Here is a 19,988-nt window from a genome sequence, read left to right on the forward strand (position 1 = left end):
GCGGGGCGGAAGTGGGCGTGGCAAAAATTTGAAACAAACTTGATCTGCGTGCAAACATAACAAATGCTGTCGAAAAAAAATTATAGCTCTATCTCTTATAGTCTCTGAGATCTAGGTGTTCATACGGACGGACGGACAGACACACAGACGGACAGACACACAGACGGACATGGCTAGATCGTCTCGGCTGTTGACGCTGATCAAGAATATATATACTTTATAGGGCCGGAGATGCCTCCTTCTACCTGTTACATACATTTCCTGCCGGCACAAAGTTATAATACCCTTCTACCCTATGGGTAGCGGGTATAAAAAGTTCAAAAGTTATGGCAAACAGTCTAGATGGATATCACCGAAGCTTATTTTCTATAATTTGTCTGCACTGATATTAACTTTCAACCTGTTCAATTCAACAATTATTTTTAAACCCTAAATGTATTGTTTTACTTTTTAGACTTGTGAAAAATACTGTTTTTGTAAATTTATTAGCCAGACAAAATACGATTTGAAAGAATTACGACCAAAAAAACCACTTCTTAATAATACTTTTTTAATAACTGCAATTTAATAATATTAAAAAACTTAAATATTTTTGATAATTTTAAAAGTGTAATTCCAAATTTTTTAAAATTACTTTTAATTAGTTTGATATCCGATTACAGCTGGAAAAGGAAAGTCCAATAGATTTTTATTCGAGCACACTCAGATAAAGCTTCATTGCCCATTTTCCAAGATTGTTCTTTCTCATTTTCAATGGGATCAATAATTTAATGACAGCATTTTCTTGAGTTAGCTTATATTTTAACAAGTTCTTCAAAACGAAAATAGTTTTGATAACCATTCATTGATCAGTAAAATTACTTCACAAGCGCTATTTTAGTAAATAGTTTATCACTTTGTTAAAAATCGTTGTGTTCATTTTAAGAAATACATTTAGACATTTTTAAAAGGGCGTTAACTTTTGTTGTTAGGTACACGGTTTAAAATTCAGAAAGTTAAGGCCACGTTGCATTTTGTATTACCATTGATAGGTTCTCCTAACCTTGATAAATGTTATAAAACTGTATGTAGAAGATATACGACATGAACATTTTATTCAATGTAAAAAATAGTTGAGTTTAATGCTTACACGGCATCGACTTCTATATATTGGCAATTTCAGAATTAGAAACGTAAGATTTCTAAACTTCATTTTACAAACAAGTAAGAAAACTTAAGTCGAGTGTGCTCGAGTTTGAGCTACCCTCTACCCCTTTTCTAAAAACGCAAAACCGTTTCTTTATCTCTCGATCGTGTATAGTCTCTAAGATCTAGATAAAAGAAAATATTTTTAAATCATAAAGAAATAATCGGTTATCAATATTTGGTATTTAATTTTATTTCATATCTAATAAAACATGTTGCAATGCGCATATGAAAAGACTTTATATAGAACATGCATCCACAAAAACAATAAATATCATAACTTTACCGGAAAATAAGACAATTGAAATCCAGAGTTGGAATTATGAGCCGTCCCAAATTACTTAAAAAAAAACTTATTTTAGAAGTAGTTTTTATGCATAACAGTAAAAAAAAAAAAATTGAAAATATTGGTGTTAGGACTGATATGCACAACTATATGACAGTCGATATGATCAGCTGGAACTACGAGAATAAGTAGCTGCTGATAATAGCAATTTTGATCAAAACTTTTATGCAGAAATTATTTAGTCTTTCTTTTAATTCACTGTTTTATGTTTGCATTTCTTCATTGCTGTTTTCTACATTTCATTTTCAATGGCATCCTAAATGTCATGCCCAAATTTTTAATCTGTGTATTATATATACTTATATATTTCAATACCTTGAACACCTAGATCTCAGAGACTATAAGAGAGCCCCTGCGTAATTTTGAAGCTGTTGTGATTTTTGGTATACACAATAATAATACACTGTTTTGTGATACCTGAGAATTAGGTTTCGATTGGGATAAAAATTGTAGAAGTTATTCAAGAAATACTTTTCTATGGCTAAGAACACTTACTGCAATCGAGTCTTGGTGGCTTTAGCTGACAATCTGGTATATTTTATAATCTATGGTATATTTTGAATGTAAATAACAATATATACAATATAGTCTTCGGTAGATTTTGGTATTTTTGCATCATATACATTTGGTAAATTTTAAGAATAATACCGCAGTGTTTTGCTTTTTTTTTTTAATGGGTTACGTGTATCTCACAGTCGAGCACACACTTTTTTTTATTTCGAATAAATTTTCTTTTTGGTTCTGTGTAGTTATTTCTAAATATGCACTTATCAACAGATACAAAAATATAATAACAATATAAAAAGAATATCAGGTGAAATTTGAAGACTCGCAATCGTCCAATAAAATAATATCACAAAATATTATTTCAGTTAATTGAATTAAAATCAAAGATTTGATATTACATATTAATTAATAATATATATGTAGTTAAAGGTAAAGTTAAAGAAAGATTACGCCGTATATAATATCAGGCTAATATTAAGCTGAGGAATACCCCATATTGAGTGCACAATGTTGACATAATCTCAGGCTCGATTACATCTCAGCCGCTTACGAAATGGTTAAGCTGACCTCACACTAACTCAAATTGATGCTGCTCGCTTTCGGCATTGCAACTGTGAGTTTTGAAAGTCATTCAAGCTTAAGCTAATTGGGTAGCCCAAACACCTGAGAATCAATTCGCGACAGACAAAGCCTGGTGACGAGTCTCTAATATTGAAACCTTGGCTAAAGTAAAGCTAGCATGATACTCGGGTCCAGGCTTTTGGGCATTTGGGTAACTTGATAGGCTGAGAAGATGCCCAGCAAGCGCCACATACATCAACCCGTTAATGAGCCAGCTGTTCACAGCTTCGCCACGCCCTTGCGCCCACCCATGCACACACACAGCCACACACACACACGTACATACGTGCAGTGCAGAGCCTTGCGAGCCTTTGATGCGGCTTGGCCAAATTGAAAATCGCAAAGCGATCAGTTAATCAAAGGCAATTGCGGCGTTCACATCGTTGGCAGTCGCGAAGAGTGGTCGGCGAAATTGGGCGTATGCTCCGAAGAATAATATTACAATATAAAATAATCAGAAAATATATATTATTTTTAATTAAGGCAGAGCACGAAAATTAATTGCATATTTTAAGTGATGTGAAATTAATTAATGATTAGTTCAAACAAGCGTGGCCCCAAAAAGCCGCAGCAAATGTGAAATTAAATATCATTAAAATGCATAAGCAACAACTACAACTACAAAAAAAACAAAAATAATTATTAAACGAACATAAAAAAATATTTGTGGATCATATGACACCCCGGCAATGCATATTTCATCAACTGACAATAAGTCTCATATAAGTTATAAACAACAACAACAAAATGCAAAGCAAACAAAAACCAACAACAACAAAACAGAACGGAAACATTTTTGTGATTTTGTGCAACTTAATAAAAAGTGCTAAAAAGTAGTAGTGTGAAAAAGCATTAATCAGCCAACAACAATTAAAAAATGTATGAATAATAAAAGAGCGGGCATGATTTTTTTAATACATTTTTCAATAATTAATAAAAAGGATAGTTTGAGTTTGGGTCACAAAATGTTGCCAAACCGCCAAATGTTAATTAGTTAAAAGGCCGAACTACGCCTTCACCCAAACAAACAAACACCCTCCCACACATGTATGCTATATACATATGCACACACACCCTCACACACAGTCATATAACAAAATGCATTCCCCACTTTTTCTATTTATTTTTTACATTTTTTAATTGTTTCTTTGTTAATACGGTTTTAGGATTGGGTTGCATTATGTACAGTAAACATAGGCATCAAGTACACTCTTGTACATTTATATACACACATTATGTACACATAATATGTCATAGTATATAAAAATGTGGGTGACTCATTCTTTAACTATTTTGCCTGTTTCCCACAGTACTCATCAGATTTAATAAATAAAATAGAAAGGGAAGATCAAAATTTATATGCTTGCTGTAATTTGTTCACAAATAAATATTTAGCTAACGAAGTACAACAAAAACCCAATGATAGACTAAGTAATATCCTTCTAAAGCTTAGTCCTTTTAATTAGGGTATAATTAATTTGTAATAAAAGAAAAAAATCATTATCAAAGTATTCTAAATATTATATATCTTCATTTTTTTTAAATGTTCTCCTAGGCCAACAATAATCTATTTCGTCTGCAATATACGCAGCAGAGCTTTTCAAAATCCATAAATATAGAGTATTAGGAAAATTGTATAAAAATATTTATTACTATTACCCCATCACAATCATGCCTATCTCCCCGATTTCATTGCCCATGTAGTTGTACAGATTTTCTGTCTAATTTGTAAAAATCATCAAATTTAGCATATTTAAAACAGTTAATAACAGATAATCAAAATTAGAATTATTATTTTTCGAATAATTGTTGATTGACGTAGCTTGAAGGCGTAATAGTTAATTATATTTACTCTGGACATTTTTTTATGAGACAAAGTAAAGCTTCGAAATGATTCCCAAACTTCAAACATACTAATTGATTGTTATTAATAAAACACCAACTTCATGGCATATTTATTCACTAATTTTAAATGAGGGTTACTTTACTATTTCTTTAATTAAATAAATTGTATTCGGACTATTCTATTTATTAAATCGCTTTAACTTAAAGTATACATACTCGTAAAATATTATTGACAAACGAAGAGAACTCTCATTGTACACACATATGTATGTGTGCACATCTATAGAAAACCATTTATGGTTCACTCGTCTACAAAATATGACAAATATGCATATACATAAATTTAGAACATTTATGTGGTCATTGTGTTTTGAAAATCTAACACGTAAAAATTGCTGTCAAGGTCAATGTCGTGAATAGCCAACGAAGTTGCACTTTTTATCTAAGCGCAACAAATAAATAAATGCTCGTATACGAGAGATACTGACATGGAGTGTGTTCGAGTATTTTTATTCGTGCTTGTGTGCATCAAAAATCAACACTGGTGAACGTTGAAATATGCAACAAATGAATGAATTATTCGCTGCGCTTAGAAACAGGGAAACCCACAAAACGAAAACAAAATGGAGCAATGCAAATAAAAACAACGAGGACTTTCACCTGACAAATACGTAGGATGTCTGCTGCTTGTCTGCGCTTCAATGACTTGCCCTCTAAACAACAAACAAAAAAAGGAGCAAAATAATACAAACAAAAAAATGAACGCCCTATAAAAACACAGACAGCCGGGGACAGGCAAACATTTACTGAAATAACGGATTTTATATAGGAAAAAATCTAATCGAAGCGATCCAAAACAAGCAAAGAAAACCCCGCATAGAAAAATAGTCAAATTGAAAAAGCTCACTCACAGCCGCAGAATGAAACCAGCCAGAAGCGAGGGACAGAGGCAGCAGCATAAAATCAGAAAAGTCAAATGCGTGGCGAGAAAAAATATTTCCACCGCCTGCAAAATGTTGGGGAAAAAAATGTCGACGTGCAGCGCAACGAAGCAATTGAAAATGCAAAATAAAAAGTTCGCAGTAAAAATGGCGTTAGATTTAGGACAAACAAAATAACAACTGGAAAAAAGAAAATCCTCTCCAGTTGGCAGTGCAGCGAGTCGAGACAAACCGTTTTTGTGGTCTCGTCTCGCAGGTTTCCTACCTAAAAAAAAACAATGGATAGAGAAACAAAAGAAATGTTTAAAACATATGCAACAGGCTATAGACAATTTTGATTCTTTAAAGTACAAATACTCGCTATAAAGGCATCTTTAACTTACATATTGAAATATTTTTGAATATCATAATTTTTTTTATGTTTTTATATGGCTTTAATTTACTATAATTTTATGGGGATTGCTGATAGATTTTATAGACTAAAAGAAATGTTTTCGAAATGTTTCGAATATCATACACTTTGTTTTTAATTATGTTAAAAATAAACAATCAAGAAAATTACAGTCGAGTGCGCTCGACTGTAAGATACCCGCTACACATTTTTTATAAAATATACCGAAATTACATACAAAAAATACTGCAAAATACCGAATTCTATATTATTGTATTTTGATATTCTATTACATTTCAAATATACGATATGTGTCGACCACATCAATTAAGATGAGGCAGCATCATCCCGCAAATTTGTGGGAGACAGTTTTAAAACTTAAGGTCTGAGATCATACGTTCATACTAACGACAGACAGACAGGCAGACATACGAACAGAAGAACATGACAATATCATGAACATGGAAGGATATGACACACATACTCTATAGGTACAAAGTTAGAATACCCTTCTACCTTACTGATTATGGGTATAAACACATACTTCTACAGCTGATATACTATTGTGATCAATTTATTGAAAGCTCTGAGCAAATGAATTTAAAATATTTCTGTTTTAAGATAACTACTTTAAAATAAAAATTATCGGCGGTGTATTCACGTTTCTCAAAATAAAAAACATTTAAGTGAATTAATATTAACTGTTTTAAGATCGACTAATTGAAAAAGCTATGGTCGTTGATTAAACCAGTGATATGTAAAATCTTAAAAATAAAACTTTGTGACTTGAAAATAATCGAAAAAAAGACATAATAAATAACGTCCTTATAAATAAAAGTGAATAAATGGAGGGTCGTTTGATCGAGTATCGCCCGATTGGCGGTGGTCTCGACTACCATCACAATTCACCACTGATTGGCGAGATTCCTCCCGCTGGTGGGGACTACAGCCACGCCGTGCATCGCTCCATCGATCATCTGCGCAACAGTCTAAATGAGCGAGTGGCACTCGGACCACTTAGCGTATTCTCCAATACGCCGGATTTGCGAAGCTCAGTGCTGAGCTATAGTCAACAACCGCATCCGCATTCGCAGCCTCATCCACATCCGCATCCTCAACCGCAGCAACAACAACAGCAGCCGCATCAACCACAGCCACAGCAACAACAGCATCAATATCACCTGAGTGGCGGTGGAGAGGCACTGCATCAGTCGAAGCCCAGCCTCGAAAGCAGCTCCACTCTCGCAGTAGCCGACGGCAGCAGCAGCAGCTCTAAGTTGGTTAACGATGCCGTCGTAAGCAGCAGCAGCAGCAGCGTCGGTGGTGGTGGCGGAGGCGGCACAGGTGGAAGCGCCTCCACAGCACCAACGGGTTCCACAAGGGGTCGCAAATCCCGTATCTATCCGAATCCCAATCAGCACATTGTGGTGACCAGCAACAGCGTCGACAACGGCGGCATTCGAATGCAAAATGCCACGCTCAATGAACGCAATGCACAAAATCCGAATGCGAATCCAAGTTCGAATCCAATTCCAACCACAATTAGTGTTTCTAGTGTATCGAATGCGAATGGCATTTCATCCTCAACCAGTTCGCCGCATCATATGACACATGATGTGAAGGACAGCAAGGTGATGAAGGCATTTGGTTTAGGGACAATGCAAACAGCAGCAAACTGCCAAATTTAATCTCTAACATACCACGACAATATTTTATTTTGTTAACATTCAAATCCTCTCCTATATTCGTTATAGATCTTCAGCTCGAAGGCGGACTTGCAGCTGCACACACAGATTCACATGCGTGAGGCGAAGCCATACAAGTGTACGCAGTGCTCGAAAGCATTCGCCAACTCATCGTATCTATCGCAGCACACCCGCATCCATTTGGGCATCAAGCCGTACCGCTGCGAGATATGCCAGCGCAAATTCACCCAGTTGTCGCACCTCCAGCAGCACATACGCACCCACACGGGCGACAAGCCGTACAAATGCCGGCATCCGGGATGTCAGAAGGCCTTCTCGCAGCTATCGAATCTGCAGTCGCATTCGCGCTGCCATCAGACGGACAAGCCATTCAAATGCAACTCGTGCTACAAGTGTTTCTCGGATGAACCATCGCTGCTGGAGCACATACCCAAGCACAAGGAATCGAAGCACCTGAAGACGCACATATGCCAGTACTGCGGCAAATCGTACACCCAGGAGACCTATCTAACCAAGCACATGCAGAAGCATGCAGAAAGAACGGACAAACGGCCGCCAATCGCACCCGGCAGTGCGGCAGCCCTTGCGGCGGCTGCTGCTGCAGCTGGCGGCGGAGGCGGCAATCAGAGCAATGCCTCAGCTGGGGCCACAAGCAACTCGCAGCACCAGCGCAGCAATTTGGTATTGCCACCGGTTTCGATAGCTCCCAGCGATAATAGCTACTGGCCAAAGGTGAGTCCCGACTCGGCGGCAGCTGCTAATGCCATGGAGGTAATGCACCAACAGCAACAGCAACAACAACAGCAGCAACAGCAACAACAACAGCAGCAACAACAGCAACAGCAACAACAACAGCAGCAGCAGCAACAGCAACCACATCATCATCACACGCAGCTAGGCGTACCACCGCAGCAACATGGCCCGCCACAGCAACAGCAGCAGCAGCAACAACAGCCCCAACACCATCACCCACAGCAGCAGCAGCAGCAACAGCAGCCACCTCCGCAGCACACCATGGAGGCGCACTACGTGCAGCCAACGGCACCAAACACCGGCCAAAGCAATGGACATGCGCCAGAGCAACTGCAACCGCATCATCGCATTATGCCCGATCCCGTGCGCGAGGATATTGGTAAGGCATTTACTTTGAATTTAATCGTGTCTAGAGACAGCTGAGGTAATCTGTTCCTTTTTACAGTATCGACACCCAGCACCGTTGGACCATATGATGCAGCATCGATAGCAAAAAGCACAAGCAACTCCGCTTTTACACCGATCAACTCAATGCCACCGCACTTAAACTCGCTGAGTCACCATCCGATGGCGCAGCGTCCCTATCTCTACGATGCCATCAGTTTCCCCAACAAGAATGTCAATCAGAATAATGCCAACGCCTTTCCCAATCAGCTGATCTCGCTCCATCAGATACGCAACTATGCGCATCAACCGGCGGGTCTCATGGCAGGCGAGCATCTGCTCGGCGTTAGCGTTGGGCCAGGCAAGGATAAAGGATAGCTAACGTCGTACTTTTAAGTTGGCCAGCGCCCCGCCCCTTCTCGTTCTAGTTAGTTGCTTATGGTGATTCGAAATGTTATGCTACATATAGTATGGTAATGTATACAAACATACATATGTACTAACATATAATTATATTGTGTTGACCGCCGATTTGTATGCAATACGGTGCCGTGTAATCCCGTTACTTATGGTAGTTTCTACTTCCCGTATCGTTGAAGTCGCCCATCCTGTACAGTATTAATTTGTAGTTAGTCCATATAAGTGAAACATACACATACACACACGCAAACATTCGACTTAAATTTAGTACTCTTATAATCATTTTGATACGTATTTCGTTAAGCATATTCTAATGTAAATTGGTAAGAATACGTATTACTTATTCTAATTTAACAACTACACCGTCCAATTTAATTTACATCAATTTATAACACAGCATTGAGATTCGTTATCATTCGTTTTTGGGTACTCAGATTTCTGATAAATTGCTTCATTTCTCAGCTTCCTTTTAACAGATACTTTTGCTCCTATTAATTTCTTTGTAATAAACCTTCAAGTCTTGAAATTTATGCAACACTATCTCTGACCTCCCTTTAACATTATCTTTACCTTTATATATCAAAATGCTTTCTGATTGATTTCTTTTCGTCAAATTAAATTCTAATTAAACCATGAATTCTTTCATTATTACGTACTAAATTCTATGGAAATGAAACTATCAAAGTACCCCATATCTGTGTATTCTTTATTTCTTCAATGGTAGTAACAATCGACAATTGATGCTCAAAACTCCTATATTAAAATTGTAAATACATATATTTAGCTCGGAAGTTCGTAAGATATAGTTTTATTTCATTCACAAACAGATCTCGCAGTCAAGTCGAAAATCAAAAATAATTCAAATCAAAGCTACTGCAAACTACAAATGATATGTACATATAAAACTATTAAGGTTAGAGCTGGCAGAATATGAAAAGAGTAAATTAAATTTATTTAACATACGTGTATCGTATTGAATACAGAAATTTCTATAAGAAATTTTTAAATGTAAAAATATATTTGACATCAAATATCGAAAATAAGAAACACACGGTTGATGATTAAAATTTGCATGTGTTTTATAAACTACTGAAACTTTGCGATAGATTAAAAGCAACTAAACTATTTTGAATTAAGCTAAAAAAACATAAATACTATTACTAAAACTGGAAATGTAAGCAAGCAAAATTTAAGGAAAAGAGTAAAAAAAAAAGGAAAACTGTTAAAGTAAATATTTTTGGTAAGACTGAAGTGATCAAAATTAAAAAAAAAAAAATACAAGAAAAGAACGAAATTTCAACGCAATTAAAAGTTTTTACTTAATTGTAGGACGGAATAAACTAAATATTTACTAAGAGAAATCAACTGTATGTGTCCTAAAATTCATACTAAGTGTCAGTAATTCATTATTACAAGTAGAACGGCATTCAAATGTATTGTATTACAAAATGAAAGCTTAATTGAAATTTAAAATAGTTAGACTCTAATTCCAAATTCTCAATGTAAAATAACAATTTTAAAAAATTAAGAAAGCATCTTCAAGCAAAAATAAAACCCCAAAACAGACATACAAATCGAAACCGAAGTAAAAAATACCATTAAAATTGAAGACAATTTAATGAATGAGCATAGCAAATGAAAGTCAGATACAGGAGTGAACGCAGAATGTATCAAACAGTTGGAGCAAAAACATCAATAAAGAGTGTTGAAAATAAATAAACTAATTAAATATATCTCGTACATACATACTTATGTAATTGCCAATATTAGATGTGTATGTGTGTGTTTTAGTTAATGTAAATTCATTTACATTTATTTTTAGCTCTAAAATCGAAAAATAATAAAGTGAATTAAATGTTCAAAAAATGTTTTCGCTGTTTTGAATAGTTTCGTTGATCGCTTTAGCAAATGCTTCCACATTGTAACTCATCACATTGCTGACTACAAGATGCGTTAAACTATAGTATTTATCGTTGACCGGACCTTTGACCACACTTTCCCCCTTCTTGAATTCACTGAAGTCACCAGGGGACTCAAGAGCAACATTCTCTTCGCTTACACTTGTATCGAAGCAAATGGGTCTAATTTTGGCGCCAAACTGGAACGGCTTGACGAGGATAATTAATGCGGCTTGGGGAACCTTACTTTCAGGGCTATATTTGGTGTAAAGCAAATGATATAATAATAATAAGAAAAGTGAATGATCTATGCATTATTTTAAACTTACTGTGTAACTGTGTTAATATCCGCAATGAAGTGTATCAAGTAACCATGTTCATCAGATTCCTTGTAGCTGACATTGTAATCACCTTCAATAACCGAGTAATATGACCTGCCGTCGTCCTCTTTGGGCCTGCCATCAAAACACGATATGGCCGTGAGTACAACATATGGTGAAAGGATTGTGCCTGAACATTTGAAGCTATATGTGCTATCGGGTGCAGAGGCGCGTTCAAATAGGCTGACTTTCCAAGGCGTAACATTCGGATGATGTTTTGACTTAATGCCACAAATCGCTTCACATTTGGGGTTCACTTCTTTCGTGCGCCACGAACCATCGTCATCGCAGATATGTTTGCCCATTTGGTTAGTATCGTTGTATGCTTCGAATCCAGGAGCACAAGTTACTCTCAGCTCTGTATCCAAAATGTGGGTATCAGTTTTGCAATCAGTCAAACCTGAATTCCCAATGCATTGTGTGGAATAGCGATGATTGCGTATCATGGGACTTTGGTCACAAAGTCGCACACATCTAAATAAATCGGCCCATTCTTGATTATCATCATTACCAACACATCTATTGATACCGGAATTAAAGTTCTCATATCCTTCTCTACAATTCACAACCACAACTGTTCGCATCGGAACTTCACTATTTGGTTTATAGCTGACGTCCGTGAAGTAATCAGTAGCATACATTCCAGTCTGTTGTGGCAATTTACATCCACTTTTCTTCCAAACATTGTGTTTGGGTGGAACTTTTTGTTTCGATCGAATTTTTATCCGCTGGTAGTGTCACTGGGTTCTTTTCTAAAATTGGTGGTGGATTGCATATCTCGGCAATTTCATCACTTCCATCGGCGCAATCAACCTGGACATTGCAAAAACTTTTTTTTTGAATGCAGGCGCCGTTTTGACAACGAAATGATTTAGCTGGACATAATGCTGAGGAGCATATTTCATTTTTTTTCATCTATCTCGTTGAAACAATCTATAACACCGTCACAAATCTGACTCCACCTCAAGCATATCTTTTTAGACTTTACCTCGCAAGAGAGACCATAAGGGTGTCTAAGGAAATTAAAGTTCAATTTACATTCAGAAATGTAATTGGTATTGGTATATGTAATTGGTATATTAACTTACTCGCAATTACCTCGAAGTTCGTCAAGGAGAACATTTATACTTGTCTCATTAGCACACAAAAATTTATTTTCATCGCTGTTATCCCAACAGTCTTTAACGCCATCACACTGCTTGGTTTTGTCCACACAGCCACCATAGTTGCATCTGAACAGATCATTTTCCTCGCAAGTTGATGCATGGCAAGCCACGAAAGTCTCGTCACTGCCATCAGCACAATCCTTTTTTCCATCGCACTTCAACGCACCATTAATGGAAGTGCTGTCCGAGCAAGTAAATTCCTCCTTTGAGCCTTCGGCATGAGCTGCACACATATATAGAAAAATAATGCGACAATTACAAAAAGTCAGTGAGAGAGTAAGGAAATTTCTATGGTATAATATCTCATATCTATTTTCTATTACTATTTTTTCGTTAGTAGACTTGCTACCGGACAGCACCGTAAAGTAGTCCCTCGATACCAAGGGAATACAGAAAGGATTATGTGTTGTCATACTTGAGCTTTCGAAACGATAAAAGGATACTCAAATCATTCGTATACTCAATTCGCTCAAGAGGTTTTGCATATAAAATCTTTTTAAAAGTCAAAAATACATTACATACGTTGCATTTATTGCAACTAAGATTTAATAAATTAATTTTACATCAAGATTAAAAGCTGTCAAGGTCAGATTTCAATCTGTGACCACAATGGGATTCTTACATTCAAATAGCTAGATATCCAATTAATAAAGTTGTTTTGAAATAACTACTGATCACGTTTATGAAGTAACAGAAAGTCATTAACAGAATCCAAAGCATTACTGAAAGCCCTTAATTACCAAAGATGTGGACTGTATTAAGTTTGTGATTGTATGTAGATATGTATTTTATATTTTAATAGATCTAGAAAAATGTTGTAATTGTACTGTTATTGTGTCTCAAGTTTAGGGTTTGCAGACAATTTGGATATACCTTTATAATTTATAACGTTAGAAATATTTCCTCTTTCATAAAATTAATCTTTTCAGCAACTTAGATAAAAAGATTGTATGAAAGATTTAAAGAACTTCATCACAATGCTTAAGCACATAAGCTAAAACTCCATCGGGAACTGGGATAAAGTAGACTTTGTGCTATTTAAAATATTTAATTTTGAGCTGTTTTAATTATGGGTTCCCAAATACACCTTAAGTTATCTCTCTAGAAAAGTAAGGTTATTTAAAAAAAAGTTATGGATTGACTTATGTCGGCGGATTTCTGTCTACGAATTCGCCGTCTACAACTCACAAGAGAGTTATGGAAACATTCTTTATTGTAGACAATAAAACTGGATCGCGCAATGGTGCAGCAAAATGAGTTTTTCGAAAATTCTTATAACTTTTTGACATTTTATTATAAAGATATGCAATTTCCCGTGTAAACCAAACAGATTTACTTGACAAGCATGGATTACGTAATGGAACGCAAAAGTCAAAAACGAATTTTTTTTTTATAAAACACTTTTGCTGAGCTATTTATCTCCTCACACCAGTTGCAAGCAGTCGGTATTCGACAAAAGCCGACACTGCTAACTAAAGTCAGTCTTTTAAAACTGACGCACGCGTTTCAACCTAGATGTGGCTGGCCGGTCTACCAACACTTCCAATATAAGATGATAGGGGTCTTCAGGAGAGTAAATAGGCTTAGAGCGGCAGATAGAAGTGCCTCTTGTCAAGAAATTGTATTGATTAAACTAATGAAATCACTAAGCAAATTTATTTTTGTAAAAAAACAGATTTCATTAAAAGGAAAGCCAACAAGGTAATTAAAATTATAAAATATAATTTTTGACCTAAAGTAAAATATATATAATAATCTGCCTATAAATGTAAATAACAGGCAGAAGGAAGCCTCTCCGACGAAGAAATACTTTTGTATGGGCTTTTGCCCCTTGGCTGACAATATGGTATATTTTACACCCTATGGTATATTTTAAATGTAGTACTACATGAATATATCAAATATAGCCTTAGTTTTTTTTTGTTTATATTTTACGGATTATGAATTTGGAATATTCATAAATTTGTTCCGCACTGTTAAGCTTGACATTAAAAATGATTTGTGGGTTCTTACTTGTTTCTATTGCACACCAATTATCATTGAGCTTCCGTCCGTTTAAAAATTACAGAAGTCTCCACTCTATTGCTTTTATGACACTTTTTTTAGAAAAAATATGTACATTTTTAACGGACACGCACTTAGAGCTCACAAAAATTATTCGCCGAGTGTTTAATCAAAAGAGTTTTCACTTTGCTTGCTATCTCTGCAGGGTCATGGGTCATTATATAAATACATATGTATGTAAAGGTTCGACTTCACGTATAATTCGCCACGTTAATATTTATTCATTTATAATTAAATCATTTTGTAAATTAGTTTATCATTCTTGTCTAATTATTTTGGATATTTTCCTTACCAAATCGGCTTCCAGCCAATAGCGCTAAGACTAAAATTAATAGCATTGCTATCTATTTGTAGCAACAACGATTTTGTTCGTACTGATAACCCGCTGAAGCTGAGTGCTGAACTGAGTGCTTCCAATGTCTAGTAAATACTAATCTCAGTGCTGTACAAGAATCATGGATTAATTTTACTTGTTTAAAATAAAAAAACCAAATACGTAGATTAATACTAGCATGTGGGCAAAATGTGTGCATTTTACACACTTTAGTTTTGATTGTTTACAGTTTTAAATTAGAAATAAAATCAACATTATTTTATTTATTTAATATAATATGTTTTTATTACTGAAATTAACCATTCAATGTTTCTTACCATTCTTATATATAGAATTATACACTTGCTTTTTACCATATATGTATGTTATATCGTTCATATTATTATATTCATGAATTATGTAGTTTTATAAGTATGTATGTATATATTTTTATGTATATGAATATCTGCTTGTGTTAATTATTGTATGCACTTTAGACGAATTGAAGTTTGATTGTGGACACAAATTGAAATTGTTTTTTTTTTTGTGTATTATTGATTATGGTTATTTTTATTCTAGTATGTCTTTTGTGCTCGCAACTTTTTTTTATTATTTTCAGTTTTTCTGTTTTTTTTTTTTGCATGTTTTCATTCAACATTTTACAAAATATAACGTATAGGAGCAGATTTCATATTTGTATGTTCTGATTTAGTATTTTCAGAGAGTGTTGAATTGTTGTTGGAATTGCGGTGTAAGCTATGCTTAGATTTTCTTTGAAGTATTTTAGAAGTACTTGCAGTTGGTGCCGCTATATAAATAATTGTTTCTGTTTTGCTTTGGGCTGTCTCCATATTGAGCATTCTATGTATTCGTATCTCTATATTATATAATTTATTCTTGATTCTACACATTTATGTATGTCGGTCATCTTATAAGTATTATTCTATTGTGTTGTATAGTTATTGGGTTTTCTTTTTGACTTGTTCGTTCTCGGGTGTATGATTTGTAGCTTCTTGGTGCCTAAGCAATTTGCTGCGTGTTTTTCTCAAGTTTCCATTTCTTGTCTTATGGTTTTTGATTTCGGTTTTTTAAAGTACGTACAATATGTATTTTTATAGAGGGTGTCATAAGCAGTAAGCATTTTTCTCTCCGGATACACTTATCGATTTTCGGTAAAGCACTAATACACTTGTTTTATTTCCATTTTTTTTTTGTTTTTTTTTTTTTTGTTGTTTCAAACTAAGTACTGAGTTTGATAAAATTATACAAATTTTGGAGATTTCGGCTTACACTTTAATGATTATTTAATATGTTTCTAATACACATGTATACATAATAAGTCATTTGTTTCTTCAAAATAAACAAATACTATATGCTTTAATGTATTTTATGGTGGGCACAGTATTGACAAACTGGACTAAAAAATTCTTCTCATCAGGTAATAAGGTAATCCGTAAATTGAATAATGATAAAGCATTTTCTTCGATATTATTGGATCTATTGACCAATTAGCAATGTAATAGAATAAAATATAGAATATGATTTTTATACAGCAACAAAATTAAGGTTGAATCATGGTTTACGTATGTGTACCTGTTTTAGCGTTCAATAATCTCAAATGTGTATGCCACGATTAATCAATAATTATCTTACATTTACATGCACTGTTACTTACTAAACATTTTCTAATACATTTAATTTACTTAGTTTTCTTTTTGTTTGGTATATATAATTCTCTGCTTCACGTTGCGCATTTATTTTGCATGTTAATTTGGTTCACATAAATCAATCGCAATAAACTGATAAATATAATGTAATGCTTAATTGAGTATTTTTTTTTAAGTCAAAATGATTTTGGTAATGTATCCACAATGTATAAAATAAAATGGTTTAATACAAAATATTGTAAAACTATTTAAGAAAACAAGTTCGGTTGCCTATTGTTTGTTTTGGGAATGCGGCGCCAGCGCCGCGCCGCGTCGCTGCCCCAAATTGTTAGGGATTAACCGATTACTCATTCAGCTTGTGCCATTCGGCAATTTGACGACGGGGTGAATTGCATACCTCATTCCAGTGGTTCAAAGCGGTGCTGCTCGAGGTTGGTCCTCCAAGTTCCAAACGTCCAATAACCTGCAGAGTGAGAAGAAATACAAAAATAACTGTGAGTATATGTAAGCTGAAAGACGTGAGGGGAAAGGGCTAACCTCATTCTTGGTCACGCGATCCCAGTCGAGTAACATCAGCTCCAATGAGACGCCCTCCAAGCTGGCGCCAGTGCCCTGCAAGAAACGAAAAGGTAAACAAATCGGTGACTAACCGGTTATTGGGAAATTCCAGCTCTGACTTACCTCGGCAGCGGGAATATCGAAGGCGAAACTCTCATTGAATACGGGACTCAGAGTGCGTTTCTTCACGTGTGTCTTCTTCTTGGCAATGCGCTGACCATTGTATAGTAAATAGATCTTGACATAGGGATCAGCCAGACCGGTGACATCCATGCGCGGCAGATTTCGCGCCTTTAGCAAAACGACGGTCAAACGTCCAGCTGCCGGTTGCCAGCAGAGCGAGATGAGCAGTTCACCACGTCCTTGGGCACGTATCTTCAGGCTTCGGGGCTGAATTTCCTTGCTAATCGACAGGGCTTCTTTCGATATGTCGCCAATCTCAATGGATGACAGGGGGCACACCACCTCACCGATTACATCATCACGCGAATACCTATCGAAGCTGAGAATAACAAAGTGCAAGCTCATGTTCTGCAGATCATTCATGTTCAGGCCGTAGAAAGTGAAGTCCTCATCGTAAACCGGATTCCGTGTGTTTCGCACAACGCGGGTCTTCACTTTGTGCTGCTTGTCCGGCAACAGCTGAAGCTTTACATACGGATCGGTTGCAGCCTGTGTGCGTCCATTCATGCCCGTGGGTATGTCTCCGGTTCCGCTTATGCCACCCTTGCAAGGCAAGCCGCGGCAGCGAATGATGGATACCATGAGTGCATTGCGCTCGGCCAAATAACGAAGCTTGAAGTAAATAGTGCCCAGTTTGCCATACTGATCGGTAATAGTAAGCTCCTTGCCATTGGTCATTGATTCGTCCAGTGTTATGGTCACATTGCCATTGGCAATTGTCTCCACCGGCGAGTGATGATGATGATTATGCTGCTTGACATTGTCCACGACATTCAGTTTGCTGGATTGCTGCTGATGGTGAGCTTGTTGTGCCATCGGCACCTCATCCTCTTCGGTATATTTCACATTCTGTGGCGCTATCGGCGATGTCGACTGATCCTGCATGGGCGAAAGCAAACCCATCTGCTTTCCTCCGGTTGGTGATGGTGACTTCTTCAGATAATGCGGCGGCTGTCCACTTGGAGACCGAACTGCAGTCGGACGTCGCGTCGGTTGGAATGGGAATGAGGCATCATGATGGTTCTGCTTCTTATTCCGTATGCGCATCTGCTTGGCACAGATGCAGGCCACCGTCGACAATACTGCTGCAGCGGTGAGGCCAAGTATGGCGGGCACAACTGCAGCGAAGGTAAAAAGCAGTAAAATATTACAATATTATTCAATGCCTTAGCAAAAAGAATAGTCTAACTATTTATAATAATTGAGTAGTAAAATGCACAACACATAGAACCATTTTTCCAAGTTCTTATAAACATTCTTGAAGTTTTTGCAAAAAGCGCATAATACATATCGTTAGCAAGTTCTACTTAAGTAACTTTCGCAGAGTTAGCTAATGGGTCATTAGTTCTGACCACAATATGTTACTTACTTGTGTCCATCATGCTGACATCTGGCATATACTCGTCAGCCATTTTAAATGCCTTGTGGCTTGGGCCGTTCTTGATGTTGTCTTCGCTTCAGTGAAGTTTCTCGCAGCTGCATGGAATAACAATTAATCAGAATGTATACTCGAATCATTGGCAAAAAGAGAAAAAGTAGAATCAAAATTGTGCGCGTCTTGTCTAGAATTTGCTTTTTATTTGGCACCTGCACACATCGATTTTGCCACAAATCTGTCGCAAAGTTCTTTTCTTTTCGCCAGCTGCTGTATACTTTTGTTGTTATTCTCATTACTTTTCCTGCTCACACACAAACACACACTCACAGCACAAGTGTAAGACTTGTACACACGCACACGCATACACACAAACACATGTGCGACTCTAAGTCGCATGAATCATCAAAAGACACCCCCGCAACACGCAGTTCGAATTACTTTTCAGGTCTACCACGTCCAATGAGTAATTTATAGGATGGTTTTTCTTTGACTTTAAGTGTATTAGAATTATTTCTTTTATTTTTTTTGCTCTTTTTTGTTTACTTTGCTTTACACTTTCTTGTGATCATATATTACTAATTTTCAGTTTCAATACTTAACACCAAGTATTTTCGTATAACTTTGCAAAACAGGCACAGATTCTAACTTTTTCAAGCTTTTACTTTTTTACTTGCAAAAAAAACATTTTAATAATAATCGATTTTATTTTTTACCTCAAGCTATAGTTAATTAGGTTTTAATTTGATGTGATTTAACAAAATATTTTTCTCAATACTATAAATGGAAAATCTGTACAACGCAGTTCCGCAGCAGTTTCACTTTATTTTGCCATTCGAGTGTATTGAGCCAACTCGTCGTCGTTGACCTGCAAATCGTTAAAACTGCGCATGCGCTGTAGACAGACTCGTTGTCAATTGAGTGGGTTGATTGGCGAGAACTTATTATTCGCTGAACAAGGATTTCTTTCAAGGGTAGTTGAAAAAACTTTGACGTCGTTATAACTCGCTTGTAGGATCCAGTGTATAGAACAATTAAAGTAATTTTACAACACTTGTCTAAAATTGAATTATGAATCAGATATTACTCGCAAAAGAAAGAAATAATATTATAACAAAAACATTGGAAACCAATACAATGAATAAACAAAAATAATTTCGGGAATTATACGATTCACTAAGCCATAAGCTTCTCAAAAAATAAATGTATTCAAAAATCAGATGTATCAAATTCGGTTTCTAAAAATAATCAATGTAGTAATATGATAATTTATTAAAAATACCCA

General features: G+C 35.9%; 4 protein-coding genes across 6 annotated transcripts in view; 1 reads left to right on the plus strand and 3 right to left on the minus strand.

Annotated features, from left to right (window-relative positions):
- Positions 1-10,251, plus strand: part of LOC132787284 (zinc finger protein rotund) — a 46,122-nt gene extending 35,871 nt beyond the window's left edge. For 2 of the 3 annotated variants that reach the window (XM_060794224.1, XM_060794225.1), the window contains 2 exons: positions 7,591-8,674; positions 8,741-10,251. In XM_060794224.1, the coding sequence (XP_060650207.1) occupies positions 7,591-8,674; positions 8,741-9,057 (1,401 nt within the window). In that variant the 3' untranslated portion in view covers positions 9,058-10,251. Of the gene's footprint in view, positions 1-6,454; positions 7,468-7,590; positions 8,675-8,740 lie in introns of those variants that run through there. The other variant, XM_060794226.1, reaches the window with a different exon arrangement.
- A 399-nt stretch (positions 10,252-10,650) lies between these two features.
- On the minus strand, positions 10,651-12,034 carry LOC132787289 (modular serine protease-like). The gene is made up of 2 exons (XM_060794231.1): positions 11,327-12,034; positions 10,651-11,252 (listed from the first exon to the last, which is right to left on the minus strand). The coding sequence occupies exons 1-2, from the start codon at positions 12,016-12,018 to the stop codon at positions 10,958-10,960; spliced, it is 987 nt and encodes a 328-aa protein (XP_060650214.1). The 5' UTR covers positions 12,019-12,034; the 3' UTR covers positions 10,651-10,957.
- A 147-nt stretch (positions 12,035-12,181) lies between these two features.
- Positions 12,182-15,030, minus strand: LOC132787292 (modular serine protease-like). The gene is made up of 3 exons (XM_060794235.1): positions 14,900-15,030; positions 12,466-12,766; positions 12,182-12,390 (listed from the first exon to the last, which is right to left on the minus strand). The coding sequence occupies exons 1-3, from the start codon at positions 14,943-14,945 to the stop codon at positions 12,279-12,281; spliced, it is 459 nt and encodes a 152-aa protein (XP_060650218.1). The 5' UTR covers positions 14,946-15,030; the 3' UTR covers positions 12,182-12,278.
- Positions 15,031-15,421: 391 nt separating this feature from the next.
- LOC132786413 (synaptotagmin-4) lies at positions 15,422-19,550 on the minus strand. The gene is made up of 5 exons (XM_060792932.1): positions 19,420-19,550; positions 18,698-18,804; positions 17,269-18,446; positions 17,125-17,199; positions 15,422-17,050 (listed from the first exon to the last, which is right to left on the minus strand). The coding sequence occupies exons 2-5, from the start codon at positions 18,738-18,740 to the stop codon at positions 16,931-16,933; spliced, it is 1,416 nt and encodes a 471-aa protein (XP_060648915.1). The 5' UTR covers positions 18,741-18,804; positions 19,420-19,550; the 3' UTR covers positions 15,422-16,930.
- Between the last annotated feature and the right edge of the window lie 438 nt (positions 19,551-19,988).

This window comes from Drosophila nasuta, chromosome 2R (genome assembly GCF_023558535.2).
Source record: "Drosophila nasuta strain 15112-1781.00 chromosome 2R, ASM2355853v1, whole genome shotgun sequence".
NCBI lineage: Eukaryota > Metazoa > Arthropoda > Insecta > Diptera > Drosophilidae > Drosophila > Drosophila nasuta.

Excerpts from the sequence above, each read along its gene's own strand:
- LOC132787289 (XM_060794231.1), bottom strand. The coding sequence starts at position 12,018 with ATGTATGCTACTGATTACTTCACGGACGTCAGCTATAAACCAAATAGT. Across the intron at positions 11,253-11,326 it reads GATATTAACACAGTTACACA|CCCTGAAAGTAAGGTTCCCC; the intron begins GTAAGTTTAAAA and ends CACCAAATATAG.
- LOC132787292 (XM_060794235.1), bottom strand. The coding sequence starts at position 14,945 with ATGCTATTAATTTTAGTCTTAGCGCTATTGGCTGGAAGCCGATTTG. Across the intron at positions 12,767-14,899 it reads ATTGGCTGGAAGCCGATTTG|CTCATGCCGAAGGCTCAAAG; the intron begins GTAAGGAAAATA and ends ATATGTGTGCAG. Across the intron at positions 12,391-12,465 it reads GAACTTCGAGGTAATTGCGA|ACACCCTTATGGTCTCTCTT; the intron begins GTAAGTTAATAT and ends TAATTTCCTTAG.
- LOC132786413 (XM_060792932.1), bottom strand. The coding sequence starts at position 18,740 with ATGGCTGACGAGTATATGCCAGATGTCAGCATGATGGACACAA. Across the intron at positions 18,447-18,697 it reads TGTCAGCATGATGGACACAA|TTGTGCCCGCCATACTTGGC; the intron begins GTAAGTAACATA and ends CCTTCGCTGCAG. Across the intron at positions 17,200-17,268 it reads TCGATATTCCCGCTGCCGAG|GGCACTGGCGCCAGCTTGGA; the intron begins GTAAGTCAGAGC and ends CGTTTCTTGCAG.